This window comes from Corapipo altera, unplaced genomic scaffold (assembly GCF_003945725.1).
Source record: "Corapipo altera isolate COAL_440 unplaced genomic scaffold, ASM394572v1 61411, whole genome shotgun sequence".
Lineage (NCBI taxonomy): Eukaryota > Metazoa > Chordata > Aves > Passeriformes > Pipridae > Corapipo > Corapipo altera.
Genome location: NW_020884875.1, coordinates 7,374,053 through 7,397,274, shown reverse-complemented (window position 1 = coordinate 7,397,274; position 23,222 = coordinate 7,374,053). Strand labels below are relative to the sequence as shown.

Sequence of the window (23,222 nt, the reverse complement as noted above, 5' to 3'; positions counted from 1 at the left end):
AGACTTCCGCTCCCTTCCTGGGTTAATGCAGCCTAGTTCAAAACTGGTTAACTTACTCTCTATCAGAGCATGTCCTGTATTATGGCACTCTGTTTTATTATTGTGGACACTGATTGTATCAGCTTCTATTTTCTGTGTCCCATAACACGTATGTGGTGAGACTTTTAATTGACTTTTACCAGTATAAAAGAAAACAATTTGTGGAGACAAACTTTCCAGACAAATGTCAGAGAGATCTGATGAGTCATTCTCTGAAGATTATCCTGGGTATGGAACTGGATTTCTCATTAAAATAATTCAATTCTTTGCTCTTCTCTCCACATGTATTGTTTTATTCTGTTTTCTATTTAATTTAAACAAGAAGTAGCCTGTAACTGGTCTATGTAGATGAAGAGTGAGTCTCTTCCTACCCACCTCAGAAGTAATTAGTTATAGGTAATGATTTGTTTCAATAGGAGAAATTGAGAAAGACCTACCCCAGCACAACTAATATTTCAGTGAAATCCTTCTGAGAGGACAGCACAGGAGTGAAGGCCTGACCTTTTATGGCTGGAGTGCTGTGATGAATTGATACTGGCTCTTTAAGAAGGAAAGTGAGGAGAGGAGTTACTTTCATTTAAGACAGCAACTGGGAAAAAAAAAAGAAAGATGCTCTGCATATGGTGATGTGGTGAGCCAGCCGAGAGCTTTTGGGTTGAGGTTAGTGGGCAGACCAACATCAGTTTGTTCTGGTAAGGCCTGTCAGATGTCCTGGTCAGGAAGAGGTAGAAGACCAGAGATGAACTGGAGGAAGTCTCACATTTACAGTCCTAGTCCTGTTGAAGGGCTCCACAAGGCACAAGCAACCCAGCAGGTTTCTGGAGTGCTTTCATACAACTGATGCAGATGATCAAGGCACCAACAAGGAGAAACTCTCAAGTGGATCTGGTACTTAACAAACAATGAAGACCTGTAGAGGACTTGAATGTGGGCAACAGTCTTAACTGCAAAGACTGTGAGATGTGTGGAGTTCAGCATCATGAGAGGAGGGAAAAGAGAAATAGGAGGATCATGGTTCCTGTAGAGCAGACTTTGGCCTGTTAAGGGGTCTCCTAGGAATGGGATATAGTGCTGGTAATAAGAGTGGAGCAGGAGAGTCAGTTGATTTCCAAGGATAACCTTCTCTAAGCTTAAGAACAGTGCATGCCAACAAAGGAGAAATCAAGCAGCTGTTGGAGGAGGCTTGCACAGAATGAGGAACTCCTGAACTCATGATAAAGCTCAAATACTAAAAAGAAGCATACAAGAAGTGAAGGCAGGGGCAAGTGACACAGATAAAATACAGAAATACTGTTTGAGCATGCAAGGATAGGGTTAGGAAAGCAAAGTTCATCTGCGGTTGAATCTGGTGAGGGATGGGTAGGGCAACAAGAAAAGCTCCTACAGGTACTTCAGCAATGAAAGGAAGGTTAGAGAAAGTGTGAGTCTGCTGCTGAATGTGTCAAGGGACCTGATGAAAAATGACAGGGAAAACACCAACTAGTTGAATTATACACTGGAGGTTGCCACCTGGAAAGCAACTGGGCAGAAAAGTGCCTGGGCACCCTGGTAAAAAACAAAGTCAGCACAAGGCAGTGTGGTGGGGAGAAACAGTTTTCCCCCTGAAGTAGTAAAATGGTAAAACCCCAGGGGGTGGTGACCCTTGAAGTTTTGAGCCAATGAGCGCTTCTGCAAAATATAAACATATCACAAGCAGAACGGAAGAGAAGGTAATTGAAGTAGTTGTAGAAGAAGTAGCCATGTTATGAAAACCAGGAGGAGAAGCAGCAGGAACCCCTTGGGGGGTCCAGCCCCCCCCCAACCCACGGCTGGGGCCTACAGAGACTTGGAACAGTGTAAGACTGGGCTGAGTACCTGTAGTTAGAAAACTGGGGGATGTTTCTCCACCGTCAGCAGCAGCAGCAGTGGCAGAACTGCACTGACTGAAGAAACAGTGGCAGAGAACCAGAAGAGATAAGACCAAGCAACAACGACAGGCATGCAGCAACACAGAGAGAACTCCTGGAAGGAGAGAGAGAGAGAGATCCAGAAGCAGAGAGAGAATTAGGCTCTACAGAGAGAGAGAGAAAGTTGAGGTAAGAACTGAAACAAAACCCGAAACCCCTCTGAGACCTCCGAAAGGAGGAGGATGATGAACTCTTACTCGATAGAGTCTTAAAGTGCTACTGCACTGCAGAAAGGAGCTGAAAAGCTCCGAGAAGAATGCGGAGGGGGTGACCTTGGCCCCCCCAACTGCTTGAGACAGAGTACAGAGCTCTGCAAAGGGGACTTGAAGATACAGACCATCACGAAGACCCCCGTGCTTCGTGGTATGATGTGGTGAAGCGACCGTTGTCTGGGTGAACGCAGCCCACGGAAGATAAGACCCTTGCTTGGAGACAAGTGGCTGAGGGGCTTGGATACCCCCTCCTGTGTACTGGCACAGATCCAGCTATAGCTGCTGCATGAGAGAACCTGCTGCCTTAGAGACACTGCTGCTCTGAAAGTAGAAAGGGTCTTTTCCTTCTTCCCTCCTGGACTTTTATTTGGAGAGGAGAAGGGATTTGATCCATTGTAAATACTTTTATGTCATGGTAGAAATAGCTAAGATTGTATATAATGTATTGTAGTATTTATTTGTACAGTCATTGTAATATATTCCCTTTCCCCCATTTTGAGTCTCGTGTGGTGTCTGGAAAACTCATCTCACATTGGGTTGAGATGTGGGAGGGGGTTTGGACTAGGGAATTGGATTTTGGGGCTCTCAAACCATGACAACCAGCAACGTGTATTTGTAGCAAAAAAGGACAAAAGCGTATTTAACAGTATTAGTAAAAGCACTATTATTGAAGCAAGGCAAGGCCTAGAGAGCAAATGTAATACAGCAATACAAAAATTAGAGAGTTAATTTAGAAAGCAAGCCCTAAGCAAAAGCACAGAGAACTTGGTCTTAGAAACAGCAGAGGCAATAATTCATTAAGGTACGCAGAACACACTGACACGAAAGAACAGAAGCGTAAGTACACAGGAAAGCAGAGAGAACTAGAAATGCAAACACACATAATATTAGACATATGGAGGAAAAACAAAGGAGATAAGGGAAAGAGAATGAGCCGAGGCCCAGGTACCCTTGCCAGATATCAGGAACCTCTGCCAGATGCACTAGAAAATCAACCAGTTTAGAGAAATTCACAAAGTTTATGATGATAACAGAAGAAAGGACAAGAGTTCATGAGGCTGAAGAACAGGAATGACCCCTCAAATTCTCCCCATATTGAAGACCACACCCCTAACTCCGCCTAAACTCCACCTGTTATGAATATTAAAAATGTATGTTGCAATATTATGAATATTCATATTGTATGGTGCAATTGCTTGGCAAAAATCGTATAAAAGTCCAGCTGTGAGTTGCTAGGATGAAGCAGTTTGTCCAGGATGACCTGGCTGCTTCCCAGTGCTGTAATTAATAAAGATACCTCCTGCTTATAGACTGAAAACTTTGTCTTTGAGCAGTTTCTCCATCCGTGCCTTTTTGGGGGCATAAAAATTGGCATCACTATTATGTCAAGCAGAGTTACCCTTTCCCTCTGCTCAGCCCTAGTGAAAGTATATCTGGAGCGCTGTGTCGTGTCCCGGGTTCCCCACTACAAGAAAGTTGACTGAGTGCAACAAAGAGTCATGAAAACAGTTAAGGAAATGGAGCATGTGATATACAGGGGGAGGCTGAGAGCTGGAACTGCTCAGCCTGGAGAAGAGAAGGCTCAAGAGTGATGTCATCAATCTGTATAAATGTCTTGTGGGGAAATATCAGTGATGGAACCAGTTTGTTCTTAGACTGGTTCTAAGTGACCTGTGATGTGAAAAGAAGCAATGGGCACATATTCAATATGAAAACACATGAAATTTCATCTGAATACAACAAAACACTTTTTTTTTTCTTACTGAGAGGGTGGTCAGACAGTGAACCAAGTTGTCCAGAAAGATTGTACAGTCTCCTATTGATAGGTCCAGACCCTGACTCGACAGTGTCCTGGACAACCTACTGTGTGAGCTTGCTTAAGCAGAATTTGAACTAGATTACCTCCGGAGATCCTTTCCAGACTCAATGATTAGGTGATTCCTTTTGGTTCATTTGGTTTCCAGGGGGTTGTGCTGTGTTCTGGACTACATGAGGAGAAAGGTGTGAGAAAATACGGATCTCAAACTCTGCTTTTTATGAAGATATTGGAAGGTCTTTCTTTCCATATACCACAGAATAGGAAGATTTCTGAAACTGAACAGTCAGGCAGTGTAGAAAAACATTTTCTTACTCCACTCTGATGACACAGGATTTTCTTAGAAGAAAGTGCACTTGTGCAATATTATGTAAAATACTGGTATGATGTCCTTGTTACGGTACTGTTTTTTACTGAGATTTTAGCTTGAGTTATAATTGAATTAACTCAAGCAATAGTAGTCATGTGCAAAAGCATAAACACAGAAATGTAGCAACATTACCTGTCTCCTCCATAAGATCACGATCTTGAGTGCTATTAATCATTTCAATTTCTATCTATACCTTGGCACTTCAACTGAACTAAGTTTAAATAATTCTTCTACTCAGGTTGGTTATCTTTATGTGCAGATGGAAGTGTCTTTAATTAAATAAACTGTATTTAAACTCTATCTTGATTTTAATGAAGATAAGAGTTTGTAGAGAGAAGATGGTTAAAATAATAAATTCATACTCATGAGTTTATTCAAAAAGACATGTATTTGTGTGGTTGTTTGGCTTTCTGCTCCACAGTATGATTGACTTTAAGAATTTTTTTCCTTCTCTTTCTTTCATTTTTCATTTTTTGTCTTCTCTCTTTTGAGAAGACAGACTTCTCTCTTTTGAGAGAAGTCAGACACAAGTCTTTAGCAGAACTTTCTGCATACTTTTAGTGACACAGTAGGTTGTAAAGCTTTTTGTTTCTTTTTTTTTTTAATGAAAATAATGGCTTACAAACACAGGAGGACCATCCTGAAATTATGACTCGTGTTGTGTGCACTGTTTGTTTTATTTGCTTTAGTCAAGTTATGTTTTCTACAAATAAAGAGGTTTTCATCACTATTACTTAATAGAACATAAACATCTACCTTGAGCTGGATGGTGTTACTAGCTCATATTTCAGCAAATTGACGGCTGAAAAATCTTGTCATACTGCTGATAATTCCATAGTAAATAAATTGCAATTTTTTTCCCAGTATGTCTTCCTGCACCAACATTGCACAAAGTCTTCCCTAAGCACAACTATAGGCATTTCATTTCCCTATTGATTTGTGGACAAGAAATAAAAGATCTTCCTGGCTTTACAGTTTCCTTCCTTTGAGAAATTAGTCTGAATTTACAGGTTCAAATGAAGATTCTTTGTCAGGGACTGGTCTCAAAAACCTGGGAAGTTTATTGATACCTATTTGCAAGTTAATGGGTTGAAAAATAAAAGCTGGTTCTTTTCCTGAAAAAAAAAGATCTAAACTGCTTAGAGCTAATAATTCCACTGATTTAGTCTTAAGATGAGGCTGGATGGGGGTCTGAATAATGTGGTCTGGTTGGTTCAGACAGGATGGTTCCCTGTCTATTGCAGGGGGCTTGGAATTAGATGATCTGTAAGGTCTCTTACAACTCAAATAATTCTTCTCAGATACTTCAAAAGATTCTATGCTTTACCTATCAATATTGACAAGTACCAAAAAATGCCCATGAAAAATATGAAGTAATTGTAAGTTTGTTTTAAGGGCTGTAAAGTGACCTATTTCAACTCAGAATAGAGATCATTATTATGGATATTTGTTTGCAAAAATCAACTCAATAATCAGCAGTGGTTGAAAAGTCAAATAGAATATTAGGTATTATCCAGAAGGACATAGAGAACAGGCATCTTTTTGAAAGGCAAGGAGACTAATTTTTTGGCAGAAAATATCAAATGTAGAAATGAAAATTGCAAAATGTAAAAGGAAACCATCTAACTAGGTTCAAAAATGTGCATAAATTAATAGAATTAACTGTGAGTTTCTACTGATGCCTACTAAGTGCTACAGTCCCAATAAAACCCTGCCATAGGTCTACTTGTTCTAAAAAATCAAACAGAAATTTTTCTTTCCCCTACCCCACTGTAAAAGAAAGATGTGGAACAGAGAAGAGCAGTTTTGCCTTGGATGATTGATCTACACAAAAGAACTAATTGGCAGAGCTGCATTCCAAGCTGATGCCCCTCTCTAAGGTTGTGGGGGGGGAATGATGAGGTTTTTTTCCTCCTCTCCTTGGAAACGAGGATACTTCACTTTTACCTTGGCTCAGGGAAGGTGTGTGTTGGACAGGCTCCAGGGTTGTTTTGTTCTCGACCTGGTCATCTGGCCATTTTCTGACCCCACCTTGTCTGCGCCCACAATCCTAAACATCCACTGGTCAGATTATGTGACCAATACATCTGTTCTAGAACAAGCAGCAGCCACAAGTATTGAGGCCATGTTAATGAGAACACAGCTGCGTTGGGCAGGGCACGTCTCAAGGATGAATGACCACCGCCTCCCTAAGATCTTGCTTTATGGTGAACTTGCCACCGGCTGCTGCAAGAGAGCAGCCCCGAAGAAAAGATACAAGGACTCCCTGAAACAACATTTCAGCCTTGGCCATATTGATCATCATAACTTGTCTACTCTGGCCTCCAATCGGGACGTCTGGAGACACACCATCTATAACACTGCTGATGCCTTTGAGAACGCACGCAGGATCACTCTCGAGGAGAAAAGACAACACAGAAAGAACCATGTCTTGCAGAATATACCACCTAAGGAGTCTTTCTGCTGTACCTTTTGCAACTGGACATACCTATCTCGTATTGGCCTTTTTAGCCACCAACATGCTTGCAACAAACGCGGGTAGAGCCCTTCCCAAATCTTCGTTCGTGAAGCCTGGGCATGATTGTCTGTGCCCTGTTCTGCCCGCAGCCCGGACCTGCTCGGACTTCATTGTAGAGATCTGACCCATCGGCAGAGAAACTTTTTGGGGAGGACGTTGCCCTTTTTCCTCCTCTGCTTCCGTGTTTGGCAGCAGTTTGTGCTCATTGATGAAGGGAGGGGGGAATCCTGGCCACAGCCACCCGCAGACAGCGTGAGTTTCGTGGGAAGAACATGCCTTATTTCCCCTTTTCCCCTTCCCCTTGTCGGTGGAGGCGGGAAACCTGCATTTTCGGCTTCTCTCCTGAACTGGGGCCCCACACAGCGACCCAGAGCCCGACAGCGCCCCCTGCCGACCACCACCGAGCACTGCAGGCTCTGCTGCTCCAGTGATCCAACAGCACCCCCTGCTCATCACGGTTAGAATTGGGCCAAAAAAAGCAGAAAGTACTGAACTGTTTCCCAGTTTTTTTTGGGTACAGGATTATTGTTTTAGTTGGTTTTATGTTATTTTTTTTTTTCTGCCAATACACATATATTCTTTAATAAAGGGTTGTTATTTTTTCCTTTTTCCATACTTCCTCAGTTGGAGCCTCTTAATTTTGGATTTACAATTGCTTAGAGGGAGGATTTTGGTGTTCCTCATAACTCATCCTCCTTAGCAAAACACTTCAGTCTCATTAAACTGAGACAAACCCCTATGTAAGGAAATCTGTCTTGATTGAAAGAATACAGAAGCTAGCAAAGTGGCAGGTGGATTACTTTTAGTCTGGTTTTTTTCTAACATAATTTCTCTAAAAATGTCCTTCAAAGTGTCATCAGAAAGGATACTAGGCTAACTATAGAATTAATTTGAATTAATATATATGGGCATCTCTCGCCGCGTCAAACAAGGTAAGAGGCTGTTGTGCTCTCAATTTCTTTTTTTAATTGTAGAACTAAAACTGGATATATTTATTTAATCTGAATATAGCCTCAAATACTTACTTGTTCTGAAGACTTTCTTGTGTGGATTGCTTACTATTTGTGGGTAAACAGAACACCCTAATACAACTGAAGCCATTGCTAGTAAACAAGTAATATCTAAAAGTCTTGTTCACACAATAGTTCAAATGAGTAAACTAAAAGGATATGTCTTCTGTACCTTGGGAGTGCGTTTCAAAGTTTATTATCATGAATTCAGAAGCTTTTTAACGTATTTCTTGTTAGCATGAAATGCAGAAATATCTTTATCTTGTATTGTTTTCTGCATGAGGTGAACTGCGTAACAATGTACACTCAAAGTAACGGTCATGGCTCCAAAATTGTTTAGAGTTTAATGTCGTCCTGCTGATAAAGTTGCTTAGAAACAGCTTGAAATACAAGAGGTATATCCCAACAACAAGGATGACGTGGTTTTCCCTTTTAAACCATATGTGGACTTCTTAAAAGCAGCTCTGGTCCCTTATCATAAAAAGATTATAATAAAATAATACCTTGGAAAACAGTACTTGAAAAAAATGTATGACCAGTCTTTGCGAACGAAAATTTGGGAAAGGTCTTCACCCTTCGAGCCTGCGCAATGGAATTTTTTAGGTGAGACACAGTGTGTGCTGAGCTGAGCCCACCCTTTAATCCTAAGGTTCATCTGCTGGGGCCGAGTGAGCTTGGACAGGGGCAGTGAGGTCCTCAGGACGTAGGTTTGTTTAGAGTGACCTTGTCTTGGATGGCCTTACAGGGCTGATGAGCTCAGTCTGCCCGGGGGAGTTTCCCTGCCTGGGAATCAAACCCGGGCTGCAGTGGTGAGAGTGCTGTATCCTAACCACTAGACCACCAGGGGTCCCCACTTTAAAAAAATACAGTTTTGATATATAGAAGCTTCTGGTTTTATATATAGTTTAGCACCTGTCATGGATTAACCCCACCCAGAAAACAAGCATCACGCAGACACTTGCTCACTCCCACACCAGTGGGATGGGAAACAGAATGGGAATGATAAAACTTAAAAAACTTGTGGTTTGAGATAAAGACAGTTTAATAGGGAAAGTGAAAGCTGCACACACAAGTAAAGTGAGGAATTAATTCACTGCTTCCTATGGGCAGGCAGGTGTTCAGCTGTCTCCAGGAGAGCAGGGCTACATCACATGTGATGATTACTTGCGAATACAAACACCATCACTCCAAATGTCCCCCTTTTCTCCTTCTTCCCTCCAGCTTTCTATATTGAGTACGATGTCATATGGTCTGGAATATCTCTTGGGTCAGTTGGGGTCACCTATCCTAGCTGTGTCTTCTCACAACCTCCCATACACCCCCAACTTCCTTGCCAGCACGGCAGTATGAAAAGCAGAAAACGCCTTGTCTCTGTGTAAGCACTGTTCATCAACAACAAAAACATCTCTATTATCAACCCTGTGTTCAGCACAAATCCAAACCACAGCCCCGTACCAGCCACTGTAAAGAAGATTAACTCTACTCCAGCCAAAACCAGCATGGTGGCTTTCAGGAATACTTGTTTAAGTACAGCAAGGAATAATTGTTATTATAGAGGATTATTTTCTTTTATTTTGTTTTGTGTTATTTTATTTAATTCAACTAACTCTGATAGGTTTTTCTCTAAGAAAATTAAATATTTCAAGCAAGCTAATGCTAGATATTCATCTGCTTGCCTGAAAATTGTAGTTGCTTGTTTTTTAAAGCCTGTTAAAATTAAAAAATTCTAAAATTTTATGAAAATAGATTTTAATTTGCAAATTTCTAGAGCATCATAATACCAGGAGTAGATAAACATAAACTGGATTATGTCTAGATTAGAATTTGTTGTTTCTTTCTATTGGTGTAACTACGAGTCTCTATTCAAAGTGGCAATTTGTTGCAAAATTTTTAAGTATTACTCTTTTCTAAAACTTTACTTTTTAAGTATAGGATATTTTATTTTGTATCAGTCCTATTTCTCTAAAATTTACTTTCCCTTCCAGTGAGGAATATTATTGTGTTATTCAGGTCCATTGTCAGAGAGAGAATAAAGAAACAGGCTATCCAGAACTCAGCCTTTGAAAAACTGTGTAGTCTCAGAACATTAAAAAAGAGCTTTTTGGAAGCATGATACTGGTGGGTTATATGTTTCTATGGCTGTTCACTATCTACAGAGAGGTAAAAGAGTAGTAACTTTTCACTAGCTTGAAGTAATACTTCTTCAGCAGCATCTGTGATGATCTGCAGAATGCACTGACAAAGAACAAATTGGTTGAACATTCTCACTCATTTCTATTGCTAATTATGTTTCAGCAAAAGATTAGTATTTTATAAGTTTTCTTCTAGTTTACTTAATGTTCACTGTTTGTTGTGTTCAGAACAATCAGAGAAAAAATGAGAGGTTTGTGTGATATATGCATGGACCTAGTTTTAACCTTTAGTAATGGTTGGTTTACTATTTTATGTTTTTTATTCTTGAACTGGACATATGCTCTTCTGTATTTTGTAAAAATATATTTTTCTTAGCCAATTTACCAGTTCTTCAGTTTTATAAGTTATCTTCAATTGTTTACCTTTTTTATCTTCTTCTTTTTTTTTTTTTTTTTTCAAAATGAAAGATATGTAAAGCTAAAGCAAAAGGAGCCATACCGGACATTTGAAAGTAATCAGGCTAGCATACTTTTTCTACATGAGAGCTGTAATAGCTGGGTGGTTGGAAGATGGTATAATTCAGAAATCTTCATATTAAAAATTATTTAATTGTGCAAAACCTTTTTTTTATAAGCAAGGCTATGTAAGAAATGTAAACCACTTTATTTTCTCCAAATTAGAAAGGAAGACTCAGTCCTCTAGTTTACCAAACTGGGTAAACTCATTCCTTGAAAGTGTACTAAAAATGTCTTTAAATTCTTGGATAATGTGTAAGCACACAGTAAATACCTCTTCGTGTTTACATAGCTGTAAAGTAATAGGTTCTGAAGTGGAAGACTGTATTGGATCCTGGATCCTGAAGTTTACTAGAGAATGATCAGATTTTTCTCTGATATTCATGAAACTGAAGTGAGTGTACTTCTGCCATACTGAAGCCCACAAACCCCAAGTCTGTATACCTACAGCTTTTTCATTATATGTGCAGCAGATTATGCAGTATTCCTGACATAATCTCCTATATAAACAGATCTGAAATTCAAAACTATGACTTTGAATAATTTACTTTAGTTATTTTTTTCCTTGCTTTTGGCATGATGTTTTCTCATAGCTGAGCATCTCCCTAACTACATTCTTTCAAAAAAATTGTGCTGGTAGAAAAACAGTCACTAGAGATAAAAAAAACCACCACCTTCTGTGAAAATTTCTGATTGAAGAAGTGCAGGACCAAGAAAACCTAACAAATCAGTAATCAGTAATTGGATTGAAGACGTTGGAAACACACACACAGTTCTGAGCCTGGAGCCTTGGATTTTGGACCTCTTCTAGGGCAAGAGGAAACAGCCTCAAGATGCACAACGGAAAGTTTAAATTTCTTTACTGAAGGTATTGTCAAGCATCGGATCAGATTGCCCAGGAAACATCCCTGGAGGTATTTAAAAGATGTAGATGGGTAGATGGGGTGCTTAGAGACATGGCTTATACTTGGACTTGGCAGTGCTAGTTCTTCAGTTTGATTCAATGATCTGAAAAGTCTTTCCCAACCTAAATGATTCTCTGATTCTAGAAACCTAGCTCAGGGCCAAGGAGTGTTTACTGAGTTAGAGCTCAGTTTTCTACTAAGTTAAGAAGTTCATAACCTCATGCAAATGGGTCTGGGAACCTGGAAGTCCTGTAGAAATTTCCCAGCAAATTTCTGCCTCAGAGGCAGACATATAGCATTATTTTTGTCATCAGTTTCATGTTGGTACCTTACAAAACTCTGTTGTTTGTACAGCAAAAATTCCAATGGTTTGTTTGAGAAGATGTTTCCTATGAAGTCAGATTCACTAGATTATTCTTACATCCTTATAGTAATATGATTTATTTCTGTGTGTAACGTTGGTAGGCCCATTGTCCTACTGAATCTGGGTCATGTAGTTTGTTCTCTTAGAAGAGATGTTTTTCCAATCCTTACAGACTTCCCTGGATTTGTCATTGTTAGAAGAGCTGAAGGAGTCTTTACTGAATTTTTTAGACTTTTTATGTGGAAATGTTTTGGTTTTTTTTTCTGAATTTAAATATTTTTTTCCCCTAGAAAAGTCTCCATATTAATGACCTGAAAAGTATTTGCTTTCAGTAAATAATTTTCATCCTTCTAAATACATAACAGACATAAACATGGGTATTTTTTGCACTATTAACAATTCCACCATTTCCATCTGATTAACTATATTATCACTAATACCTATTAATTTTCTAATGTACATTAGTACTTAATTTGTGCTGAGATACATAATAACATTTTAAATGGTGAATTTATAACACTTGAAGAAAGGTATAGCAAAAAAATATTATTCTGAATGTGTGTAGAGGCTTTTTTCCCCACTAAAAATATTTGCATCATATAAAAAAAAAAAGAGAAAGAATTGTCTGACTGAATAGAAGTTAATTTTATTTAACTATGATTTTGAGATTATGGATCATCATTTTTTCTTTTTCCATAGTGCAAATAATGAACAGCAATAAATCTAGTCGCAGTGAAATGCATCATTGAGATGGTTTGTGAATAATATTTTCGCATTTACATTTTAATAAAAATTAGAGGATCCAAGAACAAGAACATTTACTGGTTTAATAGGTTCCTTGAGTTATATTTTCAAAGTATTAAAATGATTATTGGTGAAGAAGTGAAGAGAATGCAGGAATGCAAAGTACAAAATTACATGAAAGAATAGTAGTGTATTTAGTTTGAATCTAAAATAGTTATGCTAATAAAAAGTGCTAGTGGATCTCAAGCACACTTACAGCTAGAATGGAATTGTATTAGTTCTTCAGGTATAGAAGCTCAGGCATGGCGATGGTGAAAGAATTGCCAGTGTAACAAATAACATTTAGAGTAAAACAGAGAAGGAAGTCCAGATGCTAATACTGTATCCTCAAAATATTCTGGTGCAAAAAAGTTTTTTTTTTGTACAGAAGTAGTTAGAATTATTAGAGATTATTATTTTCTGACTCAAGCCAGTCTAGAGTCACAGAATGGAGTCGAGAAGTTGTCCTGTAGGTGGGCTAGAAGCAACCCCATCATTCATTAGGAGAAATGGTTTGCCTCATGTCAAACCTCCAAAATGAGTTTTCCTTGTAGCCTCTGGCTCTTTGGTGCTCATCATGCCTCTGGATTGCAAATAAACAAATTGAGGTGATTATTTTTACTTATTTTTCAGATACCTTATGGTTCAATTGTACTGTTGTGAGGACATGATGTATACCGTGACACTGTAATGCAAGAACACACTCAGAGGTTAAGGGACAGTACCTTTTTCTTTCCCTGATTAGTATTCTTTTAAAGAGCACCACGGTGGCATGTCAAAGTTTTTTGCATTATGGTTTTTTTAAGCACTTAGAAGTTTGCTTATTTATTCTTTGAAGAGAGAAAAGAAAAGTTAGGATATCAATAGTCATTTGATCCTCATCACAAGATTGAGCTGCAATTGAAAAGAATGGGAAGGTGTGCCAGGGTGGACTGGTTATGGATGATTCGAGAACTGACACGTCACAAGTACTTTGTTAGAGATGTACACTGTGATACTTCTTAAAAGTGTTTTTCAAAGAAACACTAAGGAAGGTGAGAAACAGATAGTCCTGTTAAGTCTCTCAAGAGGTCTCCAGAGAAAAGATGACAAAAACCAGCCTGCCTTTCAGTGTCAGGGCTCTTTACTTTTGACTTCTCTCAAGCTACTTTTATTTTCTAGAAGGCTTGTGATAACTGGCTGACTTTTTTCCTTGAGTTACAATCCCTTATTGTTGCACAAAAATCTATGCCTCCTAATAAGCAACTACTGATAAGAAGTAAGAAACATGACTGCTAATTAGAAGGGTAGCAAATGATCTCTTGAGCATTAAGTTTACCAATCAAAAAAAATGGAATAAGGAAACAGACATTTTAAATGTACCAGCCCAGAGTCTGCTCTAGACAAAAAGACTTGAAGTAAGTTAATTGGTATCTGAGAGGTTGTCATGTGTTAGCATTCAGTTAATTGGTTACAAGGCAAGGATTAACAGAGAGTCTCCCAGGCCTGTAAGGTAAAAGAAAGAAAATCTAATATGTTCCACTTAACTGATTTCATGAACAGTCACTTTACAGGAACTTTCTTGTGTACATTCTCAGAGGTAAGAAATGTCAGGAGTAGAACTATTCCTTGGAATCACTTTCTCTTTATTAACAATTATAATCTTGAATCATTTTATGTAGTTACTCACATCCTACCATTCCAAAACTTGGTTGTCATTCTTGATGGTTTTGTGGTAATGACAGCAATGACTTCTGCCCAAAAATTTCGTAATCTGATATAAATTGCTTACAATTCTTTTATTAAACATAATGCTTCTTAAAATCATTTTCAAAAATAAGACAAAACTAAAAAGCATGTTTTTCTTTTGTTTTGACAAAGTGGATAAAATCAGTATGATGAATATTTCCTGGTTTAGATGCCTGTGTGTTAGTACCTGAGCAGGTGGCCAGTTTTTCCACAAGTGGATTTAATTTTCATGGTCACCGAAATAAACATTAGGAGCCTATTGCTTGATTTCTCCAAAGCCTGGCTTTCATATTTTTGTTGGAATTCTTCCATTTCTTTGTGGTTTTCTTCAGGTCATAATCCTCTATCTCTCTAATTTTTGAATAGGAGTTGAAGAGGAACTGCCCACTGAGCTCATTTTCACAGTTCAGCTATCTCATTCTGATTGTCTGTGGCTGCAATTCAAAGATTTTTACAATTTTCAGAGTTTCCAAAAAAAAAAACCAACTAGTGAAATGGATCAAATTACTGCATGTGATAGATTATTTTTAGCTTTGATATCAGCTTTTTTCATTTCTTGTAGAGCTATAATTAATTTCAGTATTGGTTTTAATTTTTTCAGCTGTCTTAAATATCCACTATGCACACACTAAAAATACAAACATGAAGTTAAACTTCTCCCTGGATGACAATAGCACCTTAATTCTTGTCATATTTTCCCAGTGATTGATTTTACTGCTGATTTGCTTCAGAGTATATGCATTAATACATACCATTTTATAATATTTGCTTTCTTTAACTACATTGCATCTGGATTAAGAAAAATAGCTAAATTATTAATTTAGATTCAATTATTAAAAATTGAATTAGAAATAGTTTGCTTACAGCAACTGCTCAAGGTCCAAGTATAAATGGAGCTTATGAAAGTTACTATAGTGGGTTGACCTTGGCTGGATGCCAGGTGTCCACTAAAGCCACTCTGTACTCCCCTTCTCAACTGGGCAGGGGAAAGAAGTATGATGACAGGCTTATGGGAAAAGATAAGGCCAGAAAGAGATCACTCACCACTTACCATAGCAAGGAGAACAGACTTGACTTGAGGAACTTTAATATATTACCAATCAAATCAGAACAGATTAATGAGAAAAACAAAATTAAATCTTAAAACATCTTTCACCCACCCCTCTCTTCTTTCCAGACTCAACTTCACTCCAAAATTTTCTATCTCCTCCTCACCAAGTGGAGCAGGAGGATAGGGCAGTTCATCACGTGTTGTTTCTGCTGCTCTTTCCTGAGCTGGGGAAGGACTCCTCACACTCTTCTGCTCCAGCTTGTTGTCCCTCCCGGAGGAGAAGGTTCTCCACAAAGGTCTCCACTCTGAGTCCTTCCCACAGGACGCAGTTCTTCATTAACTGATCCAGAGTGCATCCCTTCCGCAAGGTGCAGTCCTTCAGGAACAGGCAGCCCCAGCATCACGCACCATGGTGTCACGAGTCCTGACAGCTAACCTGCTCTTCATGGGGTCAGAGGTCCTGCCAGAAGCCTGCTCCAGTAGGAGTAACAATCTCCCTTCAGGCACTCACCTGCTCAAGTGGGAGAGTAGGAGGCCCTCCATGTGCTGCAGGTGGATATTTGCTCCACTATGGTCTTCAATGGGCTGCAGGGGGACATCCTGCCTCAACATGGTCTTCACCATAGTCTGCAGAGGAATCTCTCCTCTGGCCCCTGAAGGACCTCCTCCTCCTCCTCCTTCTTCACTGATCTTGATGACTGCGCAGCTATTGCTCTCACATATTCTTATTCCTCTCACTGTCTGTGATTGCACAGACTTTTTTTCTCTCTTTCTGAAATAAGTTATCTCAGAGGCGCTACCACTACTGCTGATAGGCTTGGCTGCGGGTCCATCTTGCAGCTGCATGGCATTGGCTCTGTCAGACATGGAAACAATTTCTGTCATCTTCTTACAGAAGCCGTCCCTGTAGCTTCCCCACTACCAGAACCTGGCTATGCAAACCCAGTAGAATTACTCATAAAAGGTGTTTCATAAATGGCTCTCCCTGGGCACACAGAATAACTACATTGCTGTGCAAGTTTTTCTTTCAGGTGCCTATCAGTCCTCAGGGAATGGGTCAAAACAGTGGCAATGTCTGCACTGTAACTGGAGGTGTGCTTGTAAATTGTGGGTATAGTCTAACTTGCTTTATTTTGTGTACAATATATACCATAATGTACATGTGAACTTTAGTTTGGCAAAGGTGAATACTCAGTGCAGCAGTCTCAAGTATTTTATTGGGACTATGAAGCTATGCAGACTTGACAGGGGTGTAATAATATATAGCCATATATACACTATCATTCTAATTCTTCATTTAAATGTGGAAAATATTTAGACTTGGTCAGAACTTGGGTTTCTTCACAGGAAAGTATTCAAGGCAAAAGGTGCAGATACTGGTATCTGTGCTGAGCAATTTATCAGGTAATGGTAAAAGACTTTGTATAGGACGGAGGAAAAAAGACAATATTTTCTCATTCTTGCAACAGCTTTCTCAGAATACCAGTTCTCTCAGAAAAGTAATTTTTTTGAGAATTTTCTCTCACAATGCTGAGCTGTTTCTTAAAAGTTCTAAAAACTTTCAGAACAAATTTTCTCCCCTTTAAAATAATTATCAGTTGGAGTTTTCTTTGCTGAATTGTCTGTCATTCTTCCATGACCCAGAGAATGCTACTATAGCTTTAGATGATTAAATTGAAAATAATATTTATTTATGATTAAACGTAAGATTTCATTAGGGCTTGACCTTCAGAGGTTCTAATTATTCAGTGTTTCTAAGCACTGCAATGGTTGTCCTAAACACTCATCTCTTACTAATAGCATGAAATTACTGTGAGCAAGAGAGAAAGAAGGGAGTTTTGAAACAGCTCAGAATATTTAAGGTGAATTTGATCTTGGTTTTAGTCTAGGTCTATAGCTGCAAATCTCTGATACTACTATTTTTAAATTTTATTATCAGTATTTAGACTCTCAGTTCTTCAAAAAGGTAGATAACTTGTAGGTAAGCATGCATATTGTGGCAAAGAAATTTGTCTAAAGCAGAGCACTTTTTTTCCCTGTAGAGGTATAAATAAATATTTTAGGTATCAATATGCTAATCTCATCATAAAAATGTTTTCTCTTTGCTTATAAACCCCCAAATTATTTATACCCTTGAAATGTTTTACTGTATTTTGTAGTTCTTTTTCATTTTCTCAATAATTACATTAAAGTACAAATAACGTTTATAAGAAATTAGGCTATGGAAAGGAATTAGAAGAGTTATCAAATTAGCTTTATAAGTATTTTCTTATATGGTGCCTATTTTTTTGCCTTCATCATAGGTTTCAGAAGAAGCTCTGCAACACAACACTGAGGACGAGGACTCTTCCCAAGGAATGGAGCCCTATCTTGTGCGGAGATTATTGTCCCGCAACATCCAGCTTCCCCCACTAGCTTTCAGGCAGTTAGAACAGGCATACTGGGATAAAAACAATGATACTGAGACTCTCCCAAGACCCATGACTCTTCCACTGAGGATACCTCCTCTGATTGCTGTTACAGCTGCTGAGTCCAGCAGGTAAGATACAGCAACTTGTTCTTGATTCAACATTTCCGCTGGCAGGTGCAGGACATCAGATGCTGCTTCTAGGACAGAAGTGTATTCCTTTTCTAAATCTCCTAAATGAAAAAGAAGAATAAAATGTACGTAAATTTGTGCCTGACAGTTCATAATACTGTTTGTAAACTTCTTGGTCATGTCTAGTAAAACAAACCCTAGAAAATATTTTCTCTGAACATTATTAATACTTTATATTTTGAAAGAAGGCTTCTGGAGGCATGATTAACTTGATGATGATGATGATGATGATGATGAATGTAGGAGCTTCTTTATACACAGATTTTTCTTTTTAAATGATACAGTTTCAAAACTAATTTCAAGGAATCCTGAGAGGATTTTGCCTGCTCTTGTATATCTAAATTATTAGTAATGTAAATGGTTTGAACTTATTTGCTTATAGTGACTTCCATTATAGTTTCTTCGTGTTACATCTGTGACTTCTTTTATCATATATGTTTTCTAGAATAAACTTTACTGTTCTTAAATTTTCTGATAGCACCCTAATTTTTGTTCTTATTTTCCAAAATGTGAACTGTTTAGTATGAAGTTGTGGCTTACAGTGGTGAAGGCAGTGCAGCATTTTGGTAACCTGATAATATATAAAGAAAAGGTGAGATGAACACACTGAGAGCTGAAATGCAGTACTTAAGAAATTTTAGAAATAAGTTCAGCGAGAATACTGTATTCTGAATTATATAGTTATGTAAATAATGTAGGACTTGTAGTACATGAGGAAACCCATAAGTATTTGTTAGTGTGCATAGTCAAAAAGCTAGCTATTATTAACATTAAATCTAGTATCACTTCCCACATCTTATTTCCATCTAGATATCTTTATTTTTGGAATAAGGGAGACCAGTTCTTGAAAGATGCTCATAGAAACACTGACGACAACCATAAAAGCAAGTAAACATTTAGATTTTTTCTAAATGAAAGTATTATTCCGAGAGGTAAATATAATGAAATTTAGTAAAGTTTTGATGATAGATTGGAATCTTGATTATTTTTTTTTGGTATCCATGGGTCTGGAGAGAAGAGTGCTTTGAGATATGGAAGGAAAATAAGTGTAGGTGCAATGCTTCTAGTAACACCGATTGGGGAAAAAAAAGTATGGTCCTGATGTGATAGAAAGTCAGAAAGCTCAGAAAGCAGAATGAGAAACAGTGACTGATGATAACAGCTAAGTGATTATAAATTTCTGGAGACTGCATTATTTTCTAGGCTGGATTCAAATACACTAGAGAAAGACAGTTTGAAGGTTATTCAAATAAATAATTAATCTAAAACATACTGGTTACTATGGGTGGCTATCTGCTATACTCTACGAGAGATTTCTCTGTGGGTAAGAATCTCTCCTCAGCATTAAGAGCTATCTTTGTATCCTGTCTATGCCGTTTACTCCTGTGGTTGGTAGGAACGTGTTTTGAAACTGGACAAAACAAGATTTATTCTGAGAATGACAGGGAAACAGCAGACCTACAGATTGCTGAATGGAGCTACCAGGCTCCTTAAACAAAGAAACCAAAACTGAACACAACAGTCCAAGTGCAATAATAATATTGATATTTCTTTGTAATATAAAATCTTAAATTTTATGATTGTTTCTCCGCTAAAGTGCAATTACAGTGTTACAGGAAGATTATTGTTCAGGAAATTAAATTTCTCTAGATGTTTAGTGCCATTTTTTGTTTGTTAGCTCTCTCTCAAGCAGCTATGCATTTCCCAAGTACATGCTTATAATGCCAGTCAAAGAGCTGAAGAAAGCCATACTTTTATCCGGCTTCTTTTCTGCATGAAAGTACATAAACTTAGGGGTCCTATTACATCTGTGGAAATGCAGCTTATTTTCCTTGCCTTTGAAATGTGAAGTTGAGAAAAGGAAATCAAAGTGTGGGCGTGAGGATTCTCCGTCTTCCGTGCATGAATAAAGGTAGAGAGCATTTGGGTCATAAAAACTCATTCTAAAGCAGAAGAATTTCACTGCTGAAAACATCTTAAGTTACAAATATTTGTTTTTGGAGGAATATGCTAAAAGATTCCAAAGATAGCATCTTATTCTGTGATTTAAATGACTGGAATGTACAAAATTAAAACTAATGGATGTCGATTTTAAAATTAAATCAGAATTCTATTCCTAAACACACACATACGCATGCATGTGTGCACACATGCACACTTACTTTTTCACTCTCCTTTTCTTTCCCTTTTTCTCTCTATTTATATCTTTTCGATGTCACAGGATTGTTTCTAGTTGTGTGTTAGCTTTGTAGAGGAATTCAAACAAAGCTTATATTTAAAACCAAACAAACCCCAAAGAGCAAAGTAGATTAAAAACTAGATGAAAAATTAGAAAGCAAATATTCAGTAATGGTTTCTTTTTATTCTTTTACGCTTTAAAAACTCTTACTCTTCTGACATTGTTTTGCCATTCCTTTAGCCCTTCTGATTTCTTTGCATGCACACAGGGAACCAGATTCTGATTTTTTTCATCCAGGCTAAACTGAGACCATAATAAAGATCATTATTAAGATGAAGAATTTATGTCTTCTATGGAAGTTTCACGTGCAAAAGTGTTAATGTGCTATAAACATAAGTGCTTGCAAATTGTTAGGCTGAGCCTGCAGCTGGTAGCATCCATTAAAATTATGAAATGTAGCAATTACCAGACCTTCTATGGGAAGGATTAGAAACAGGCAGACAATTGTTTTTGATATTTTAATTCTTCCTTTATTTTTACCATTATTTAGTAAGCAATATATATATCCTGTATAAATAGAATATTAAACATGGTATTTTATTGTAAGCTAGGATAGCCTGGCTATTTGGGTTGTGGATGTGAACACATACTTTGGCCAGTTTTCCTCAAATAACTGTAACTAAGTTCACCATCAGTTTTGATGTAGGTAAAGCTATGATGGTGTTTAACATAGGATGCTCAAACAAGAAAGGACTGACAGCAGAATGCTTTTCTCCAAAGCAGCTGGTATTAGAATTATGGAGGATTGTTATGTATGGAAACTTATTTGTTTGAAGAAATTTAAGGTATCTATCTTACCTCTTTTATAATAGCTGTTTCAAAGAATTGACTTAGGATAATGTACGAGTGTTAATTTATGCTGATACTTTTGGTCTGTGTTTGGCCCAAGCCACCTTCAGTAGTTTATATTCTCCCTACCAAGTTCACTGATAAAACAGTGAATTCGTCCTTGGAGGGAGAACTTCTGTATAAACTGTTTTAATTGGTGTTCTGTGATTGGGTAATTGTCCGCCAAGGGTATTTGAAGGAGAAAGTGATGAGGAGGGGAGGAAGGCTCGACCCCCAACTCAATTAGAAAAGACCCCCAAAGCACGCTGCGCGTGTGTTAAGGGATCTCCAAAGTTCTCATGCATGCGCAGAAGAGATGCACTTACATAACTGGGAGGTGGGACTGAGGGCCTCGGGCTGGGCAGTGCTGGCCACACCTGGGAGGTTGTGGTCACTCAGTTAATTGTATAAAAGCAGATAGTGCTTTCTTGGAGGGGAGCTAGCTTTACTTCAAGGACAACGTTGCCTTTTGGCAGGGCCACCTGCCAGTTTGTGAACTGACTGACTCTCCAAGGATGCAGCTTCTGCTATGGGTAATTATAGGCATGCTAGGTCGGTAAGATAACTTTATGGGCAACAGCTGGGTAACTGGGGAGGTCGTGCTGTGGGCTTATTTCTCTCCTCCTTCCTCCCTTTTGGGTTTGTTAATTTTGTTGGCCACCTCTTGGTAATAAATATTGTTTTTTGTTAAGCTTTTAATGGTGTCATGGTTTTCAGGCTTCAGTATGTTAAAATCCCTCCCTAATACAGATAGTCAATGAAATCTAAGAGTAATGATGGTATTGATTTGTGGGATATTTGCAGGAAAATGGACATATTCTGAACAATCCATACTTTTGAGAAATGCTAGACCTTGCTTGTCATAACTTTGGAGGCTGCAAACTGTGTGAAAAACTCTGTGTTTATACTTACAAACTGTGTGAAACTATGCAATGTTTATACTTGTTAGCTGTGTGTTTATAGTTATAAGGTATGAGAAAATCCTGTGTTTATAGTTGAAAGTTTTGGGAAACTGGAGATAAAGGGACACCTGCGAAATCTCAGGAAAATCTCTCAAGGCGGATCAATAGGAGGGACTTTGGGTGGCACGAATGATGTCAGACCACGTGGACAGAGCATCAGAACCAATGAACTCAAAGCATAAGATGCGTGCACAGACTGAACTATCCAATCACCCTGTTGTAAGCACGTACCCAGAAAAAACTAAACTGTATAAAAGTTTACTCATTTAAATAATAAATTAAACATCGCCTGATCATATTGATCATCTGCGTGTGTTCCGGAACTCCGACTTGTCCAAAGCTCTGTGAAATATGATGAAAGTCTCTTCAGTTACCTTTGTTCTGGAAACTCTTTCTGCATTGTCTAACTCAGAAGAAGAGACGGTTAGGAGAAGATGGGATAGGATATGACACCTGTAGAACTCTGTGAAGTGTGAGGGTACATATACCTATCTAACTCTCAGTGGTACAGCAAGGCATCAGGGACTGATGTATTTTTTGTTTTCCTTTTAATGAATAGCTTTTTCAGTGACAAAGGACTATCTCAGTTGTTGCTGTGTAATTTGTGTCCTCTTAACACATGTGACTGAATATAGTATGATGGAAAATGTCATGTTCGTTGCATGTAAACTCCAGAAATATAAGAGTATATCAAATACTTGAAGACTTCATTAAAAGGGTTATTTGAAAGGAAAACGTTATGCTTAGAAAGGCTTTCAGAACAAAACATAATGTGGTGTTTAATTCAGTTACCTGTAACTTGGTGTACACATAGTGTCTCTTCTTACTATTTATCCTCATCTTTGCTCAAATATCATTTGGGAGAGATTATTATAATTGTACAATATAAAATCTATTTTAAATTGCTTTTGTATTGCTTGTGTACAACTGAGAGTCTGTATATTACTGTGTTTATGAAACTCTAGGGAGCTACAAGAACAATTTACATGGCAGCTAATTTCTGAAGTATTTTTTTTGCAATGTTTCTTCTGTCCTAATTTGTGGTTTTTTTCTAAATTTAAATTATGTGGACCAGATAGTCACTAGGCTGCTTAAAACTTTCATGTTTTATTATCCACTAAAGAATCAATCAGATAAAAACTTCATTTAAAATTATTTCCGGGCATTTAAACTTTTTAATATTTTTTTTTGAAAGGAAATATTA

At 38.0% G+C, this 23,222-nt stretch overlaps 1 protein-coding gene across 3 annotated transcripts in view; it reads left to right on the top strand.

Annotated features, from left to right (window-relative positions):
* Nucleotides 1–18,874, top strand: part of LOC113943303 (cAMP-specific 3',5'-cyclic phosphodiesterase 4D-like) — a 188,343-nt gene extending 169,469 nt beyond the window's left edge. For all 3 annotated transcript variants that reach the window (XM_027634920.1, XM_027634919.1, XM_027634921.1), the window contains exons 3-5: nt 17,694–17,929; nt 18,512–18,581; nt 18,800–18,874. In XM_027634920.1, coding sequence (XP_027490721.1) covers nt 17,694–17,929; nt 18,512–18,581; nt 18,800–18,820 — 327 coding nt within the window. In that variant the 3' untranslated portion in view covers nt 18,821–18,874. The remainder of the gene's footprint in view (nt 1–17,693; nt 17,930–18,511; nt 18,582–18,799) is intronic.
* The last annotated feature ends 4,348 nt before the right edge of the window (nt 18,875–23,222 follow it).